This window comes from Nicotiana tomentosiformis, chromosome 5 (genome assembly GCF_000390325.3).
Source record: "Nicotiana tomentosiformis chromosome 5, ASM39032v3, whole genome shotgun sequence".
Taxonomy (NCBI): domain Eukaryota; kingdom Viridiplantae; phylum Streptophyta; class Magnoliopsida; order Solanales; family Solanaceae; genus Nicotiana; species Nicotiana tomentosiformis.
In genome coordinates, this window is record NC_090816.1 from 71339632 (window position 1) to 71356534 (window position 16903).

Here is a 16903-nt window from a genome sequence, read left to right on the forward strand (position 1 = left end):
AGAATGCATCGGAGGATGACCTCATAATGGAGTTGGCTAAAATACAAGAACAAGGTACCGAGTGCAGAACTGAGGTACCTGTCGACATCGAGGCTAGTAGCGATCGAAGCCAAATAATACAGACATCGAGCAACATCGAAGATAGCATAATAACGGAAAGGCAAAATATCCATGACTGGTCGAAGATCACAGTGTAAATCTCATTGACTGATCGAGGATCATGGTGTAAATCTCGGAACGAATCAAATCATAAACGGTTAATTAGCTAATCATGGAATTTTAATTGTACAATTATTAGGAGTACAATTTTCTTTCTCGTTTATACGATTATTATCAGCTTGTTATATTTTAATTGTTCATGCATCAACCAGTTCGAGGGTATCCAGACTCGAGAGTTGAGTTTCATTCTAACACTGGTTTGCTTTACTTTATAGTTCATTTCTGTTATTAATCCTTATATTTATCAATTGGTATTAAGTAAAATCACGTGTTCTTAGAGCCACACTATGAGTTTAATTGTGAACCAATTTTAAGAGTAAACAGTATGGCACCCACCGTGGGGCCTAGGATAATAGTGATTGCTTAATACTAATTCCGATCACACACCCTACTTTACACTTGTTCTCGTAAGAAACTTTGTTTTCAGGATAAACATGTCAAACTCACAAGTAGCGCCTACACATGGTGATAACAGCCTCGAATTTTATGTGAAAAATGACAACATAGCAGCCCCAGGAATCGAGGTGCCTCAGGCCGACCTCAAGGGAGCACCAATTGCAAATCTCGTTGATGTCAATTCACATGTTGCCCTAAATGCAAATTTGGACGTTCAACCCGAAGGTAGTATACGCAGGGAAGTTCGATCAGGTGGTCGAGGTAGGCAGGGCAGAGAAGATGGTGGAGTTAGTCTCCAATTGATATTCAAAATGTTACATGCTCAATAGGCCGCTATAGCACAACTACAAAATCAACACCGAACACCGAGTAGGATCGAACCAGAAGTCGTTCAAAAGACCGAGCCTGTGCCGGAAAGGTCGAATGCCAACGAATCGGGGATTGACCCCGCCATTATGAAAATGTTCGAGGAGCTCACTAAATGGATTGAATCGGGAGAAAAGAAAATCGAGGCAAATGACAAGAAAGTAGAGACATACAACTCCCGGGTTGACCAAATATCGGGGGCACCGCCGATTCTAAAGGGTATGGATTCAAAGAAAATTATACATAAGCCTTTCGCTCCAAGTGCGGCACCGAAACCCATTCCGAAGAAATTCCGAATGCCAGAAATTCCTAAGTACAATGGGACCACTGACCCTAATGAGCATGTCACTTCTTATACATGCGCAATAAAAGGGAATGACTTGGAAGACGATGAGATTGAATCTGTTTTACTGAAGAAATTTGGAGAAACCTTATCCAAAGGAGCAATGATATGGTACCACAATTTGCCACCTAATTCCATCGATTCATTCGCCATGCTTGCAGACTCCTTCGTAAAGGCACATGCCATAGCGATAAAGGTTGCAACTAGGAAGTCAGACCTCTTCAAGGTGAAACAAAAAGACAACGAAATATTGAGGGAATTCGTATCTGGGTTCCAGATGGAACACATGGAACTACCACCGGTCACAGATGATTGGGTTGTTCAGGCCTTTACTCAGGGTTTGAATAAACACAGTTCGGTGGCATCACGACAGCTAAAACAAAATTTAATTGAATATCCAGTGGTAACCTGGACCGATGTACATAATCGGTACCAGTCAAAGATCAGGATCGAAGATGATCAATGAGGGACCCCTTCCGGTTCCGTTTATCCAAACAAGCTCATCGGCAGAACTCAAAGGGATATCGACAGAGAACCCCGATCGAACAGAGATTGGTATCAACCATACAATGCCGATCATAGAAACAATGGCCCAGGACGTAATCCCATCCGAAATGATCGAAGGAATGATCGAGGACAGAGCTCTCGAGGGCTCATGAGCTAAAGTGGCTTCGATAAACATGCCGATCCCACAGAAGCACCACGATTATCAGAATACAACTTCAGCATCGACGCATCAGGTATTGTGTTAGCCATTGGGAGAATCAAAGATACTAGATGGCCCAGACCCTTACAAAACGATCCATCACAAAGAAACCCCAATCAAATATGCAAATACCATGGTACACATGGTCATATAACCGAAGACTACAGACAACTAAGGGAGGAGGTAGCCTGTCTATTCAACAAGGGTCACCTTCGAGAATTTTTGAGTGACCGAGCTAAGAACCATTTCAGAGACAAGGATGCAAATAGGAAAAACGAGCAGCAAGAACCACAACACATGATTTCACATGATCGTTGGCGGGGTCGATATTCCACAAGGGCCCGTGTTCAAACGCACTAAAGTATTAATCACTAGGGAAAAATGAGCTCGAGACTATGTGCGAGAAGGCACTTTAACATTCAATGATGAGGAAGAAGAAGGGATCTCACAACCCCACAATGATGATTTGGTAATCTCTATCTTTATGAATAAAATTCAGGTTAAACGTGTTTTAATTGATCCAGGAAGCTCGGTCAATATTATTCGAACGAGAGTCGTAGAGCAGCTCGATCTACAAGATCAGATCATACCCGCAGCTCGGATCCTCAATGGCTTCAACATGGCAAGTGAAACAACTAAAGGTGAAATCACTCTACCAGTAAATGTAGCCGGAACTATTCAAGAAACAAAGTTCCATGTGATCGAGGGCGATATGAGATACAACACACTGCTCGGAAGAACCTAGATTCATAACATTAGGGCGGTCCCCTCAACCATTCACCAAATGCTGAAGTTCCCAACACCAGATGGAGTAAAAACAGTGTATGGGGAACAACATGCTACAAAAAAGATGTTCGCGATCGACAAAGTAATACCGGTATCGACGCTTTCGTCAACACAGGGATCGGAGTCCAAAGAAAAATAGGAAGCTAAATAGCAGCCACAGCCACCAGCCTCGACTCAGTCAGAGTAGCAGGGAACGGATGAGGACGATGACTACTGGATCCCTCATTCCTTCATAATCCCCAAGGATTCCGATGCCACCAAATCGACTGTCGAGGAACTGGAGCAAGTCATACCGATCGAGCATCTACTCGATCGAAAGGTATACCTGGGTACGGGGTTAACCCTCAAGCTCAGGGAAAAACTCATTAGATTTATTATCGATAATATGGATTGTTTTGCTTGCTCCCACCTAGATATGACAGGGATCCAGCCGGAGATCACTACACATCGACTGAGCTTGGACCCGAAGTTCCGCCCGGTAAAACAAAAGAGAAGGCCTCAGTCCGAGCTAAAATATGCATTCATCAAGGACAAGGTAACCAAACATCTCAAAATAGGATCCATTTTGGAGGTAAAATATCCCGAATGGTTAGCAAACGTAGTCGTAGTCACTAAAAAGGGAAATAAACTTAGAATGTGCGTAGACTATAAAGATTTAAACAAAGCATGTCCTAAAGACACTTTTCCTATACCGAATATTGATCGCATAATCGATGCCACGGCCGGCCATGAGATCCTTAGTTTTATCGATGCCTACTCCGGGTACAATCAAATACAAATGAACCCGGAAGATCAGGAAAAGACTTCATTCATCACTAAGTATGGTACCTATTGTTATAATGTAATGCTTTTGGACTAAAAAATACTAGTGCCACTTATCAATGCTTAGTAAATCGAATGTTTGAAGAATAAATAGGTAAGTCAATGGAGGTTTATATTGACGATATGCTAGTTAAGTCCCTGCGAGCAGAGGACCATTTGACACATTTGCAGGATACCTTCGGTATACTAAGGAAATACAGCATTAAGCTCAACCCGGAGAAATATGCATTCGTGGTCGGCTCGGGCATGTTCCTCGGCTTTATGGTATAAAATCGGGGAATCGAAATCAACCCCGATAAGGTCAAGGCAATAGAAGACATCATGATCGTGGACAATGTTAAGTCCATATAAAGATTAACAGGGCGCATAGGCGCCCTAGAGCGATTAATCTCGAGGTCTTCAGATAGAAGTCACATGTTTTTCTCACTGCTCAAAAAGAAGAATAGTTTTGCATGGACCCCGAAATGCCAACAAGCATTGGAAGAATTAAAGCAGTACCTGTCGCACCCGCCACTACTTCATACCCCGAAAGTGGACGAGCGACTCTACTTGTACTTAGCAGTCTCGAAAATCGTGGTAAGTGGGGTCCTAGTTCGAGAAGAGCAAGGTACGTAATTTCCTGTCTACCATGTTACTCAAACTTTAGGTGAGGTTGAGACTCGATACCCACACTTAGAAAAAATAGCGCTTGCCCTAATAAGTGCCTCTAGGAAATTAAAACCATATTTTCAGTGTCACCCGATCTACGTGGTGACTACTTATCCTCTTTGCAATATTTTGCATAAGCCCGAACTTTCAGGCCGATTGGCCAAATGGTCCGTCAAAATTAGTGGGTACGATATCGAGTATCGACCCCGAACGACCATCAAGTCTCAAATCTTGATGGGTCCGGGTTAGGCATCATTTTGAAGCCACCCACGGGTAATACAATTAGACAACCTATCAAAACTACCAAGTTAACTAACAATGAGGCCTAGTATGAGTCCATGATTGCAGGTCTCGAGCTAGCTAAAGGTTTGGGAGCAGAAGTCATCAAGGCCAAATGTGACTCCTTGCTTGTGGTAAACCAAGTCAACAGAACCTTCGAGGTTCGAGAAGATCGGATGCAGAGATACTTGGACAAACTACAGGTCACTCTACATCGGTTTAAAGAATGGACCCTACAACATGTGCCTCGAGAACAAAACAGCGAGGCCGATACCCTCGCAACTTTGGGGTCATCAGTCGAAGACGACGAGATTAGCTCGGGGATTGTCGTACAACTTTCAAGGTCAGTAATCGAAGAAGGCCACGCCGAAATTAACTCCACAAGTTTGACCTGGGATTGGAGGAACAAATATATCGAATACCTAAAGAACGGGAAGCTTCCATCAAACCCTAGGGAGTCGAGGATTCTACGTACGAAGGCCGCATGATTCACATTGGCCGAAGACGGAACACTGTATAGAAGGATATTTGATGGACCATTGGAAATATGTTTAGGAACAGGAGATACCTACTACGTCCTACGAGAAATAAATGAGGGCACCTGTGAAAATCATTCCGGTGCCGAATCATTGGTTCACAAAGTCATCAGAGCAGGATATTATTGGGCCGATATGGAAAAGGATACCAAAGAGTTTGTTCGAAAGTGCGACAAATGTCAAAGGTATGTGCCGATGATTCACCAACCCGGAGAGCAACTTCACTCAGTCTTATTCCCATGGTCATTCATGAAATGGGGAATGGATATCGTCGGCCCTCTACCATCGGCCCCAGGTAAAGCTAAATTTATTTTGTTTATGACTCACTATTTCTTTAAGTGGGTTGAAGCACAGGCTTTCGAGAAAATTAGAGAGAAAGAGGTCATAGATTTCATGTGGGACAACATTATATGCCGATTCGGGATGCCTGCCGAGATCGTATGCGACAATGGAAAGCAATTTGTCGGCAGCAAAGTGATAAAGTTTCTCGAAGATCACAATATAAAAAGGATCCTGTCGATGCCATATCATCCTAGTGGGAACAGACAGGCCGAATCAACAAACAAGACCATCATTCAAAATCTAATGTCAAAATCCTTTGGGCGAAAATGGAGAGAAGTATTGCCCGAAGTCCTTTGGGCGTATCGAACAATGTCAAAATCCAGTACGGGGGCAACACCGTTCTCTTTAGTATATGGCATCGAAGCTCTGACCCCGGTTGAAGTCGGGGAACCTAGCATCATGTTTCGATATGAAACAGAAGAGTCAAATCATGAAGCTATGAATACAAGCCTCGAATTGATAGATGAAAAACGGGAAGCCGCCTTCGTTCGAATGACCTCACAAAAATAGCGGATCGAAAGGTACTACAATCGAAGAGCCAATCTTCGACACTTTAAAATCGGGGACTTGGTTCTGAAGAAGGTCACCCTCAATACTCGAGACCCAAACGAAGGAAAACTTGGCCCGAACTGGGAGGGACCGTATCAGGTCCTCGATATCATCGGAAAAGGATCCTACAAACATGGCACGATGAACAGCAAACAATTACCAAACAATTGGAATATATCACTCCTCAAACGATATTACTACAAAGGTACGACATTTTCCATTTTCATTTATATTTCATACTTACCATTTGCAGGTGTTTAATCAAAGACATCGAAGGATTCTTCAAACACAAAGTCCTTATGTTTGAAAGCATGCGTTGCACTCTTTTTCCCTTAGACCGGTTTTTGTCCCAAATGGATTTTTTTCGGCGAGGTTTTTAATGAGGTAACCATTGTTCGTGCTAACTTAGAGCAATTCAACAGTATCTGAGGCTCCTTTACAATCAACCTCGAATACTGGGGGGCATCACCCTCGAATAGAAAAATACTTCGTGCCGACAATACAGGATCTCGATAGGCAAATTTTGTAAGGTTAAGATGGTTGAACGAACCATGCCCCTGTAGATTACTCAAGCCCTAATGGCAAACATGTACGCTTTTTAATCTATTAAAAAAGTATTTTCCCTTGCCGGATATTTCATGCCTTAGAGAAATTTTTACTTTATAATGTCGTGCTTGTGATCTATTACGGAAACCGGCTTAAGGGCTGGTCACAACTACAGTTCGAACAATTGACCCCCACTCGGGGACCACCATCAGAAAAATCGACATGATCGAATTACTAAAACATCGAGATCGTAAGACCTTAAAAAGGCAACCCTCAATTTTATAGGCCACGACACCCCACCCGAGGACTGATACTTCGAACAAGTTCGAAGTATAACAAGGGAACAAGCCCAAAATAACACGGTTCGGAGACGTCCGATTTCTATTATAAAACAGGCCTTCGAATATTTTCATAAACCAGTTAAAAAGGCTATCTTCGGCTGAATTACTAAGGGTCTCGATAATATCAACCATCGAAAACCCTAATGGGTACAAAATCATTCGAACTCTCAAGCAAATTATTTATTTTATGCTAAGGCACAACAGATGTTATATGATTAAACAATAAACCTTTCAAGCCGAAAAGGGGGAGAAAGTCATTCTTTTTACTATGGTCGTATCTGCCTAATTCAAGAGCCTAAAGGGCCATTTTATTTTTGAGTTCGAGAAATCATCCTCACTCAATTAAAACCTAAGGGTCACCCTACTCCTAGTTCGAGCAAGTACTCACTCGATTATGAAAACTACACTAGTCCGACTTCGATCAAATTGCCTAAGCCTCAAACTTATGAACAAAATTTTCATAAGGCATGAATGAAACACAATTTTCACAAGGCAAAAAATGAAATAAAGACAAGTCGAAAAGAGATCTTTATATATATGAGAATATTTACAAGGTCCGATCAGAATCCTACACAAAAAATCAAAAGTAAAAAATCCTAAGGTTCCTAATTTTCTCCAGGCGCATCTTCTTCTTCATCGACCCCCCTTTCTCTCGGACCCGCTCTTGCTATCAGCGTCATCATCATCATCGGAGGAGGCCAGCACTCCAGCATCGACTTCATGCCCTCTATGCCTTTATTATCTTGTCGGTAAAATCGAAACCTTGAGCGTGGATCTCATCGAGGGTTTCCCTCCGAGATTGGCATTTGGCGAGTTCAGCAATCCAATATGCTCGAGTTTGAGTGGTCTCGGATGCCTCTCTCGCTTGGACTTGAGCGGCTTCAGCATCGGCCCGGTAGACGACCACAATCGCATCTGCCTCGGCTTTATCCTTTTCAGCTTCATATTTGGCCTTTGCAAGTTCGGAAGCCAACCGAGCTTCGAGCTCCCTTATTTTCTTTTCCTGAATTGAGCTTTTCTCCCTCATGCCTCGAAGCTGAATTTTGGCCGATGACAATTGGGATAAAGCGGTCTCTTTTTTTGCAGCAAAGCGGTCCATGCCTTCTTTCCACCCCAAAGTCTCCGCCTTCATCGTATTGACCTCTTCGTGGAGCTGCTCGATCCTCTCAACCTTTTGCTGCAGCTGTGAGATTGAAATATTAACTACTGTTCGCGAATCGAGCCCATGAGCTTTTAAGATTTTCATTACCTGCTCGATTAGGTCGGTCTGATCTTGGTGAGCCTTGGCCAACTCGGCTCGGAGGTCCTTGGTCTCCTCTTCTTTTTGCCCACAGAGAAGTTTAAGGACATTTCTCTCCTCCGTGAGCCCTCGAAGGTCGGCCTCATACCAACTCAGCTCAACTCGAGACCGAGAAAATGCTTCCCAATAAAGCGTTGAGGCCTATGCAGAACAAAGAAAAGAAGTTAGACAGGAAGAGAAAAACGAACTCAAAGGTAATACCAATAAGGGGAGTTAAGGCTTACCCGATTTAGAGCTTGCTGCGCTTCGTTAGAAAGGCTCGATGCCTCGTCCGAGTCCTTCCTCGAAATCTCCAAGTCGCTCAGGCCGGTAGTATCTTCGACCCCATTAAAACAATCACGAAAGGGATCCTCCCTTCTGTGGGCTCCTTCGATGGTGAGGGTCTTCAAGGCCCGAGCCTCTTGAATCATCTCCTCGAAAAACGAGGGGATCATCGGGGAGCCTCCAATTTCTATTGCCCCAAGTGGATCACTTGGGGCGTTCTCTCTATCTCAGGGGGGCCTCGAGACCAGCCCCTACAGCCGTACCCAACGTTGGCTCATTATGATGGGAGGCATCTTCAATCCTTGATGACTCGGGGACTTCGCCCGAGTCTCTTCCCGAGACCCCCTTATCTCGAGACGGAGCCTCTGCACTCTTCACCAATTTAATGGATTTTGGGGACTCGGTGCTCATTCCCGTTCGGGCCACTAGCCCGGAGTCTCTTCTTCGTCTTCATTCCTTAGACACCAAATAGGGTCTTCGGTCAGGAGGATGATGTTCTTCCTCGGCTTACGAGCCGCCTTCTTCTTAGGTTCTAGATCCTCGGAGGTTGAGATCTTTTTCCTCTTTTAGTCCTTCACCGGTTTTGGTGCCAGGATCAAAGTCTCCTCCTCACCAGATAAGGGTCTCATGACAGCATCTTTGCCAAGGCCTATTTGAAAGGAAATTAAGTAAGAAATGCTTTAACAAAATCATCAAAGACGTAGAAAAGGGCTTACCATGAGTTTTGGCCTCCCATCGGCCCTTTGATAAATCGCACCATGAGCACTCGGCATACGTAGAGGTCGAGGCCAGGTCCCCAACCCAGCTCTTGAGGTTAGGAATTGCACCAGGCATCCAAGCAACTGCTACATCATGGAAAAGGATATCGATTCGAAGAAGCAAAGGAGCAAAATAATTAATTGGAGCTAACATGGGGATTGTACTTACGCTTCATATTCCATTTCTCGGGAAATGGTATCTTCTGGGCTGGGATTAGGTCTGAAGTCCTCACTCGAATGAACCGGCCCATCCAGCCTCAGTCCTTGTCCTCGTCTATGCTCGAGAATAGGACTTTAGTACCCTGGAGTGGGAGTTTTATTAACCCGCCTTGATTGAGGTGGGGGCTGTACAACCTGATAAGGTGGTCGACGGTTAAAGGTATCCCTTCGACTTTGCTCACGAAGAATCGGAGCAGAATAATAATTCGTCAAAAGAAAGGATGGATTTGGCCTAGGATTATTTGGTATTGACGGCAAATATCAATGACGACAGGGTCGAGGGGGCCCAGCGTGAAAGGATAAGTGTAAACACTTAGAAACCCTTCCACATGAGTGGTGATGCCCTCTTCGGGGGGTTGGGATCACCACTTGTTTGTCCTCCCAGTTGCAGTCTTTCTTTACCTGCTTAAAGTATCTCTTAGTTATCGAGCATATATACCTCAACATTGGCTCGCATCGACTAAGAATCGATGAGGCTTTATCGGTCTTAAAGTCGGAGGTGAGGACATACCCTCCGGGAACACACTCCTCATCGATGTTTTATCGCCGGCCGGCCGCGATGAAGAAGAGTTTTCCTTTTGAGGAGCAGTTTTTGATGTTTTCGCCATTTGGATTTGAAGTTAAAAATAGATGGAGATGATAAGATTTGGTTTTCTAAGAAGAGGTTAGCAGTGAGAACCGTAGATTTACAGATGAAGAACTTAGAAGATGTGAAAAGCTTTGGAGATTGGAAATTTGAAAGTAAAAGTTCAAAATAGTGAAGAGAAGGGCTATTTATAGATTTCATAACGACAGTTCAAAATTAGCAGTGGCCGACCATCGACTGACGCGCATTTAATGCCTTGCTAACTGTACAGACGAGACATTTCGGTCACTTCCGTCGGTTACATCACGAGGATGATGTCATGACAGGTCGAGGTAGAAAAATCGAAGGCTCAATTCGTTTCTTGTCATTACACTCCAAACAAATGAGGGGACTATCTGTATACGGATAAAATCGAGCCCACCCAATTTTACTGTTTGACCGAGACCAGGAGACTGCATCGGAGGACAACCTCGTAACAGAGTTGACTAAAACACGAGAATAAGGTACCGAGTTCATAATCGAGGTACCTGTCGAGATCGAGGCTAGTAGCGATCGAAGCCAAATGAGACAGACATCGAGCAAGATTGAAGATAGCATAATAACGGAAAGGCGAGATATCCGTGACTGGTCGAAGATCACGGCGTAAATATCGGTGACTGGTCGAGGATCACGGCGTAAATCTCGGAACAGATCAAATCAGAAACGGTTAATTAACTAAACATGGGATTTCCTTCTGTAAATAGAACTATACCATAAGTGGAATTCCTCTACTATATAAAGGGGAGTCATAATCATTTGTAGACCACGATTCACAGAGATCAAAGCAATATAATTTTCTTTCTCGTTTATACGATTATTCATCAACTTGTTATATTTAAATTGTTCTTGCATCAACCAGTTCGAGGGTATCCAGACTCGAGGGCTGAGTTCTATTCTAACACTGGTTTGCTTTACTTTATAGTTCATTTCTGTTATTAATCCTTATATTTATCAATTGGTATTAAGTGAAATTACGTGTTCTTAGAGCTACACTATAAGTTTAATTGTTATCCAATTTTAAGGGTAAATACTTACACCCCGAACCAACAAGCTTTTTAACTAGAATATGAAGCCTTGTCCGATTAATAGATCTACTTTTGTCATACATTTCATAGATCTCACTAGATTGATATCATATTCATGAATGCCATTTATTTTCAAGACACCTTGGTGGTGAAATGAACAAGCAAGACTCAAAGTCTCGTGCTAGAGAGTGTGAAGGTTCGGGTCCTCTTCAAGGCAGAATATTTATTCTCAATAGGAGACCTCGGAATTCAATCCAAGCTCTTAAGATTAAAATAAATTCAGTCGTCGATCACAAAATCTTGATGATCTTTTCTATCTAATGAATGGAGAGTTTGTTTTACACCCACCCCAAATAAATGCTTCAAGAATATAATCTCATAAGGGTGAATTTGGAACCTCATGTAAATGCCAGCTCGTAACCTAGTAGATAAAGTACGTATAATCAAAAGATTGGAGACTTAACCATTTAGTGAGTTTACTAGTGGACTTTCCCGTAATTGGGACTATTGGATAAATCAATATAATAGACACTTGTTGTTATTCCAGCTAATTGTCTCCATATAATCCTTTTTTTTATTAATCATAAATTCGTCACATTGCTAGAAACACCAATATTAGCCGTATTACTTGGCTAATGACATCAGTCCTTTTGATGCTTAAAAGCAGAATATATGAATCTGATGAATACTTTTCATGTATCAACTTTGATTGCACATAAAATTATCACAATATTTTAGCTAACAGCTTAAGGGCTGCATACGACAACTAACTGTCTGCGTACTGAAGACAGGCTTCATGATAATAGATGGGACTGAGATTCCAATTGAAAATCTGATGACCATTGGACCTGTTATTAACTGTATTTTAAGTATATGCAAAACCTTTACTAAACCTTTATGTTGACTGGGTAGTGAGTAGTGACATATACCACGAAATCTTATCCACGAAATCTTAACGACAAGTGTGAACGTATGTCATCTCCTGCTATTTTTTCCAACGAGTTTAATTTCTGTACGTTGATACTATAAAGGAAATTTCACATCCATAAAAAATAGGATCAATAACTTGGAAAATAAGCCAGATTACCTGAAAATATGAAATTGTATTCTCTGATTGTTCAACAGTAATAAAAACTCTTGTCATGTTCCGCAGCTTACGCATTTGCTTGAAGACTCAACTACTAGGTATGTTACTTGAATGTTATGTACCTATGTTTGGTGGCACTACTGTATTGCTTCAGTTATTTTGGCTTAAGTCTTAACTTATAATCATATGCCATGTACGTACGATTTCTGATCAGTATAATAATATGGTATTTTCTCTTCCTCAATATAAGAGATGGTGCACTCGGCCTTCTTATTAGTGATTTCAAACTTTCATATTATACCTCAAGTTATTTTTCTCAGTTTACATCTGGAAACCTTTTGAATTATCTATCTTGCTTACTTGGATATATGATACACTGTTAATCATTTTGAGTACCATTGTAGCATATGTAGGTAGACTTAATTACTAGAGCCTAAACCATGCCTATGTCAATGCACACTTTAGATAAAGAATTTTTCAGATTTCAAGTGATGTTTCTCATGGTAATTGGATCAATACTAACATCAGAATCACGAAGATGTATTAGATATGATTTAATCAACGAATTATATCAAAGATACTGATTCTGCATCTTTTGCTTCCATTCGACAGAGGTTTTATAACTTCATGCTTCAAAAATATTATGCTGAGTGCCGTAGGGACATCTTCTCAAAGTTGTGCTTATTGGATTTTAGGCCCTTTTTCTTCATATGTGGACAAAACAATACTCACTTTTGACCACTCACTTTTACTTTTGGCTCATATATTAAATAGACCTTTAAGGTTTTATTTGGGCACGAGAGTTTTCGATAGAGTTGCCACCGAGGGTGAAAAAGAGAGCAAGTGTGCAGATTTTCTCTACAGAATATTCAGGTTGAGCGACTATCTTCAAATTATAATTTCTGCTTTGTTATTTATTAATTGAGCTAAAATTTGAATTTAGTTTTCTTTACATGTTTATCTTCGAGTGCAAACTGACAGAACATGATTTGGAGTCTTATAGCCCCAGATTTTAGATCGTGAATAGTACTGTATTTTTGGGGTGATTTATCTCTTTTTCTTGACTTGTTCCGGTGCAAACTTGTTGCTATTATTGCTCCATATATGACATTCATATTGTAGCCATTTTGAAAAAAAATTATGACTCCTTATTGATATTGTGAAACTTTGGTCCCGTAATTTTTTAGTCTTCACATTTGAAAAAGTTTTTCCATGTTAAATCTTGTTGTCCCTTGGTTTGATTTATTTTTGTACCATATCTATTGTTGGTTGTTATAGTTGATGCCCTTAGTCATTTGTGCTAGTGTTTGTTGTCTTCTATTGGTTCAAATAAATTAGAGAAGTTTAGACTTGGGTATACTTCCGCTGCTACCTTGTTGTGCATTTGTTAGTGCATTATTTTTGTCCAAATATAGTGATGTTAGATCTTGTGGTTATATATTGATTGATACTATTTCTATTTGAATGATGAAAGTAAATATGAGCAAATTGGTTTATTTAAATGACAGTAATTATTACATATAGAAAGGTAAGATGAAAAATCTTCTATTGTCAAGAAAATAAATCTACCTGTATTTGTTTCCAACAAACTTGAATTCATAACTAATGAGGATTGAGAACATTAACACTTACCGTTTTGTGGCTATATCAGAGAATGGGTTGAAGATAATATTTAAAATCATATTGCGAATGAGACACATACTAGAAGTTTAAAAGCTTGAGACACTTTATACTTTGAAGACTCGCAATAATAAGTTCTTCCTACTTAAACAATTAATAAATTTTAAATACGAAAAGGACAGTCATATTTTTAATCATATAAATGATTTTCAGGGTGTCCTTGATCGGCTGTCTGAAATGAGTTTAAGCTTTGATAAAGAAATACAGGGACTCTAGATGTTGAATACTCTGTCTGGCGCTTGGGATACTCTTCATGTTTCTTTGATTAATTCTTCTCTCAGTGGTATTGTAACTACAGAATATGTTATGATTGGTGTCTTAAATGAAGAGATGATAAGAAGATCTCAAGCCTCGTCTTCTTCACCTTTACACGCTAATAGTTTGGTTATTGAAGACAGGAGAGAACCAACTTAAGAGGTCAGAATAACAGAGGCAAAAGAAGAAATAATTCACGATCCAGGTATAAGAATGTTACATATGATCCATGTAACAAGAAAGGGCATATCAAGAAGATCTATTTCAAGCTTAGGAGATAAATATGACAACAAAAGAAAGATGGTGACAATGAAAATAGTATTACTACTATAGTTAATGATGATTCTTTTTTCCTTGTGGCGAAAATATTATTAATATTGTTCATAAGAAGACTAGTGGGTTTGTGGAATTTCAGTTGTTCTCTTGGAATATAAAAAATGGGCAAGATGGTGAGGTCAAGGTATTTGGCAATGGTACATTTTACTTGAAAATTAACAATGGCTCCGAACTAGTTCTTAATAATGTCAAGCATGCTCCAGATGTCCGCTTAAATTTAATCTCTGTAGAAAAGCTTGATAGTGACGGTTATTATAACACATTTGATGGGGGCTACTAGAATTTCATTAAAGATGCAATGTTTGTGGCTCCAGGTAATGTAACGATCCGAGCAGTCGTTTTGAGCTATAGCATTGTCACAACCCAAAATTCTGCCTTAGGTATCGTGATAGCACCTAGTCTCTAAGACTAAGTATGCCGATTACTTACCACAGTTAAACCAATTAAACATGATATTTTAAAGTAGAGTTTAATATAAATACTGAAATAAAGGTGATACAAGCCTACTCTGTAATAATCACAACAATCCTCCTAAGACTAGGCAATACAGAGTCACGAAACTCTAGCTGAATACATAGAAATATCTCAAAATAAAATACAATACTGTTCGGATAGTGAATTAACAGTACAATTCAAAGGAAATGGACTGTAGCGATCAAGCAAGTCTACCTTGAATCATCGCGATCAAGAAGATAACCATGACTGAGTCCGTTATCTCTAATACTTGGATCTGCAAAAATATGTACAAAAGTGTAGTATGAGTACACCACGGTCGATACCCAGTAAGTATCAAGACTAATCTCGATGAAGTTGTGACAGGGTACAAGTCATGACACCTACTAGTCATAATAACATATACTGTATATAAGTATAAAGCTAGTAATAGAAACAAGAATCAGTAAATGGCAAAAGGGAAATAAACATGTGATACAAACAGTGAAGTAATCTGAACATCGTTAAAGTAGCAGTAAAACCAAATAAGGAAAACAAATGACAGTTGAATAATCAAACCGTTCTAACACAAGTTTCACAATAAAATTACACCAAGATATCTCATCTCATAAACATAAGTCACAAGTCCCAAATCATAGACCATATGCTCACGGTACCTTGTGTCCACATTATTAATCGTAACTGCACGGATAACTCACGTGCCAATATCTCAATCCGGCAGGCATGGTCACAGGCTCACGATCCTAATAAAAGCATATACACAAGAATATATATGCATGATCAATAAATGTCAAGTTTCATTCTCCTAAACTGGTGTAAATTGCATGCTACGATGTATGAATGTGCGAGTGTACTATTCTAGTCCAAGTCAACAAGAAATATCAAAGACACCGAGTAGCTCATCGGAAACAACACAACAAGTCACGTAAGGTGGATGACTCACACAAGGAAAAATCATGCCATCACACGAATATCATCAACATGGTGCCCCCAGGCCATCACATATCAACCTTGACATAGCCACCCCTATCTCTCCATATTGACAATATCATAACAGCCACCCATATCGCTTAACCCATATATTTAAAATAATAGCCACCTGTATCACTCGACCCAGAACACAATAGCCATCAGTATAACTATGCCCAGACATTAACATAATAGCCACCCGTATCACTCCGTCCAGAGAATATATCATTAGCCACCTGTATCACTCCACCCAGACAATATACCAATAGTCACCCGTATCACTACGCGCAGCCAATATATTAATAGATACTCGTATCACTCCGTCCAGACAATATATCAATAGCTACCCGTATCACTCCGCCCAGACAATATATCAATAACAACCCATATTACTACGTACAATCAATAATAGTGAGATGCCACCCTTATGCTACGCATAACAACAATCAATCCACATAATAAATCCACATGTTCTAACATCACAGTAACACGACATATCAACTCGTACCACAAGTGCCCATAGGCCACAACCTTTTTAAAATAATAATACTAATATCACCACAACACATTGCCCACGGCTCAATCACAATGTGTATAAGAATATCAATAGCAACAAAATGAAACGGGGAAAAATAACTCAACAATGAATAATACTCCATTAAACAACAACTTCAACTAAAGCAGGTTAATGCCTTTCAATAACTTCTACTTCAATTAATTGCTTAAGAATAAACTCAAGAATAAAGGTATTTTCAAGAAATGACAACTTCAAATTCTAGTATATGACATAAGCTAACAATGAAAGAGATGACATGAACTAGCAAGTACGTCTAAATACATGAAAAATAACTTGACAAAGAAAGGATATTATGTAATGGCAACTTCAAATAAGAATAATTCAACAATAAAAGAGGTAACGCAAAAATAAAAAGGTAACGACTTTAAATAAAGCATATAAGAGTAAACTTGACAAATAAATGATAGAATATATGCTAAAAGCTTTAAATAAAGCATGTAAGAATAAACTTAACAGTGGAATATAGAACATAAAAT

The 16903-nt window shown here is 40.1% G+C and overlaps 1 protein-coding gene across 1 annotated transcript; it reads right to left on the reverse strand.

The window, feature by feature from the left end:
- Positions 1-7606: 7606 nt before the first annotated feature.
- LOC138892556 (uncharacterized) lies at positions 7607-10028 on the reverse strand. The gene is made up of 3 exons (XM_070176290.1): positions 9932-10028; positions 9022-9092; positions 7607-8320 (listed from the first exon to the last, which is right to left on the reverse strand). The coding sequence occupies exons 1-3, from the start codon at positions 10026-10028 to the stop codon at positions 7607-7609; spliced, it is 882 nt and encodes a 293-aa protein (XP_070032391.1).
- Positions 10029-16903: the final 6875 nt, after the last annotated feature.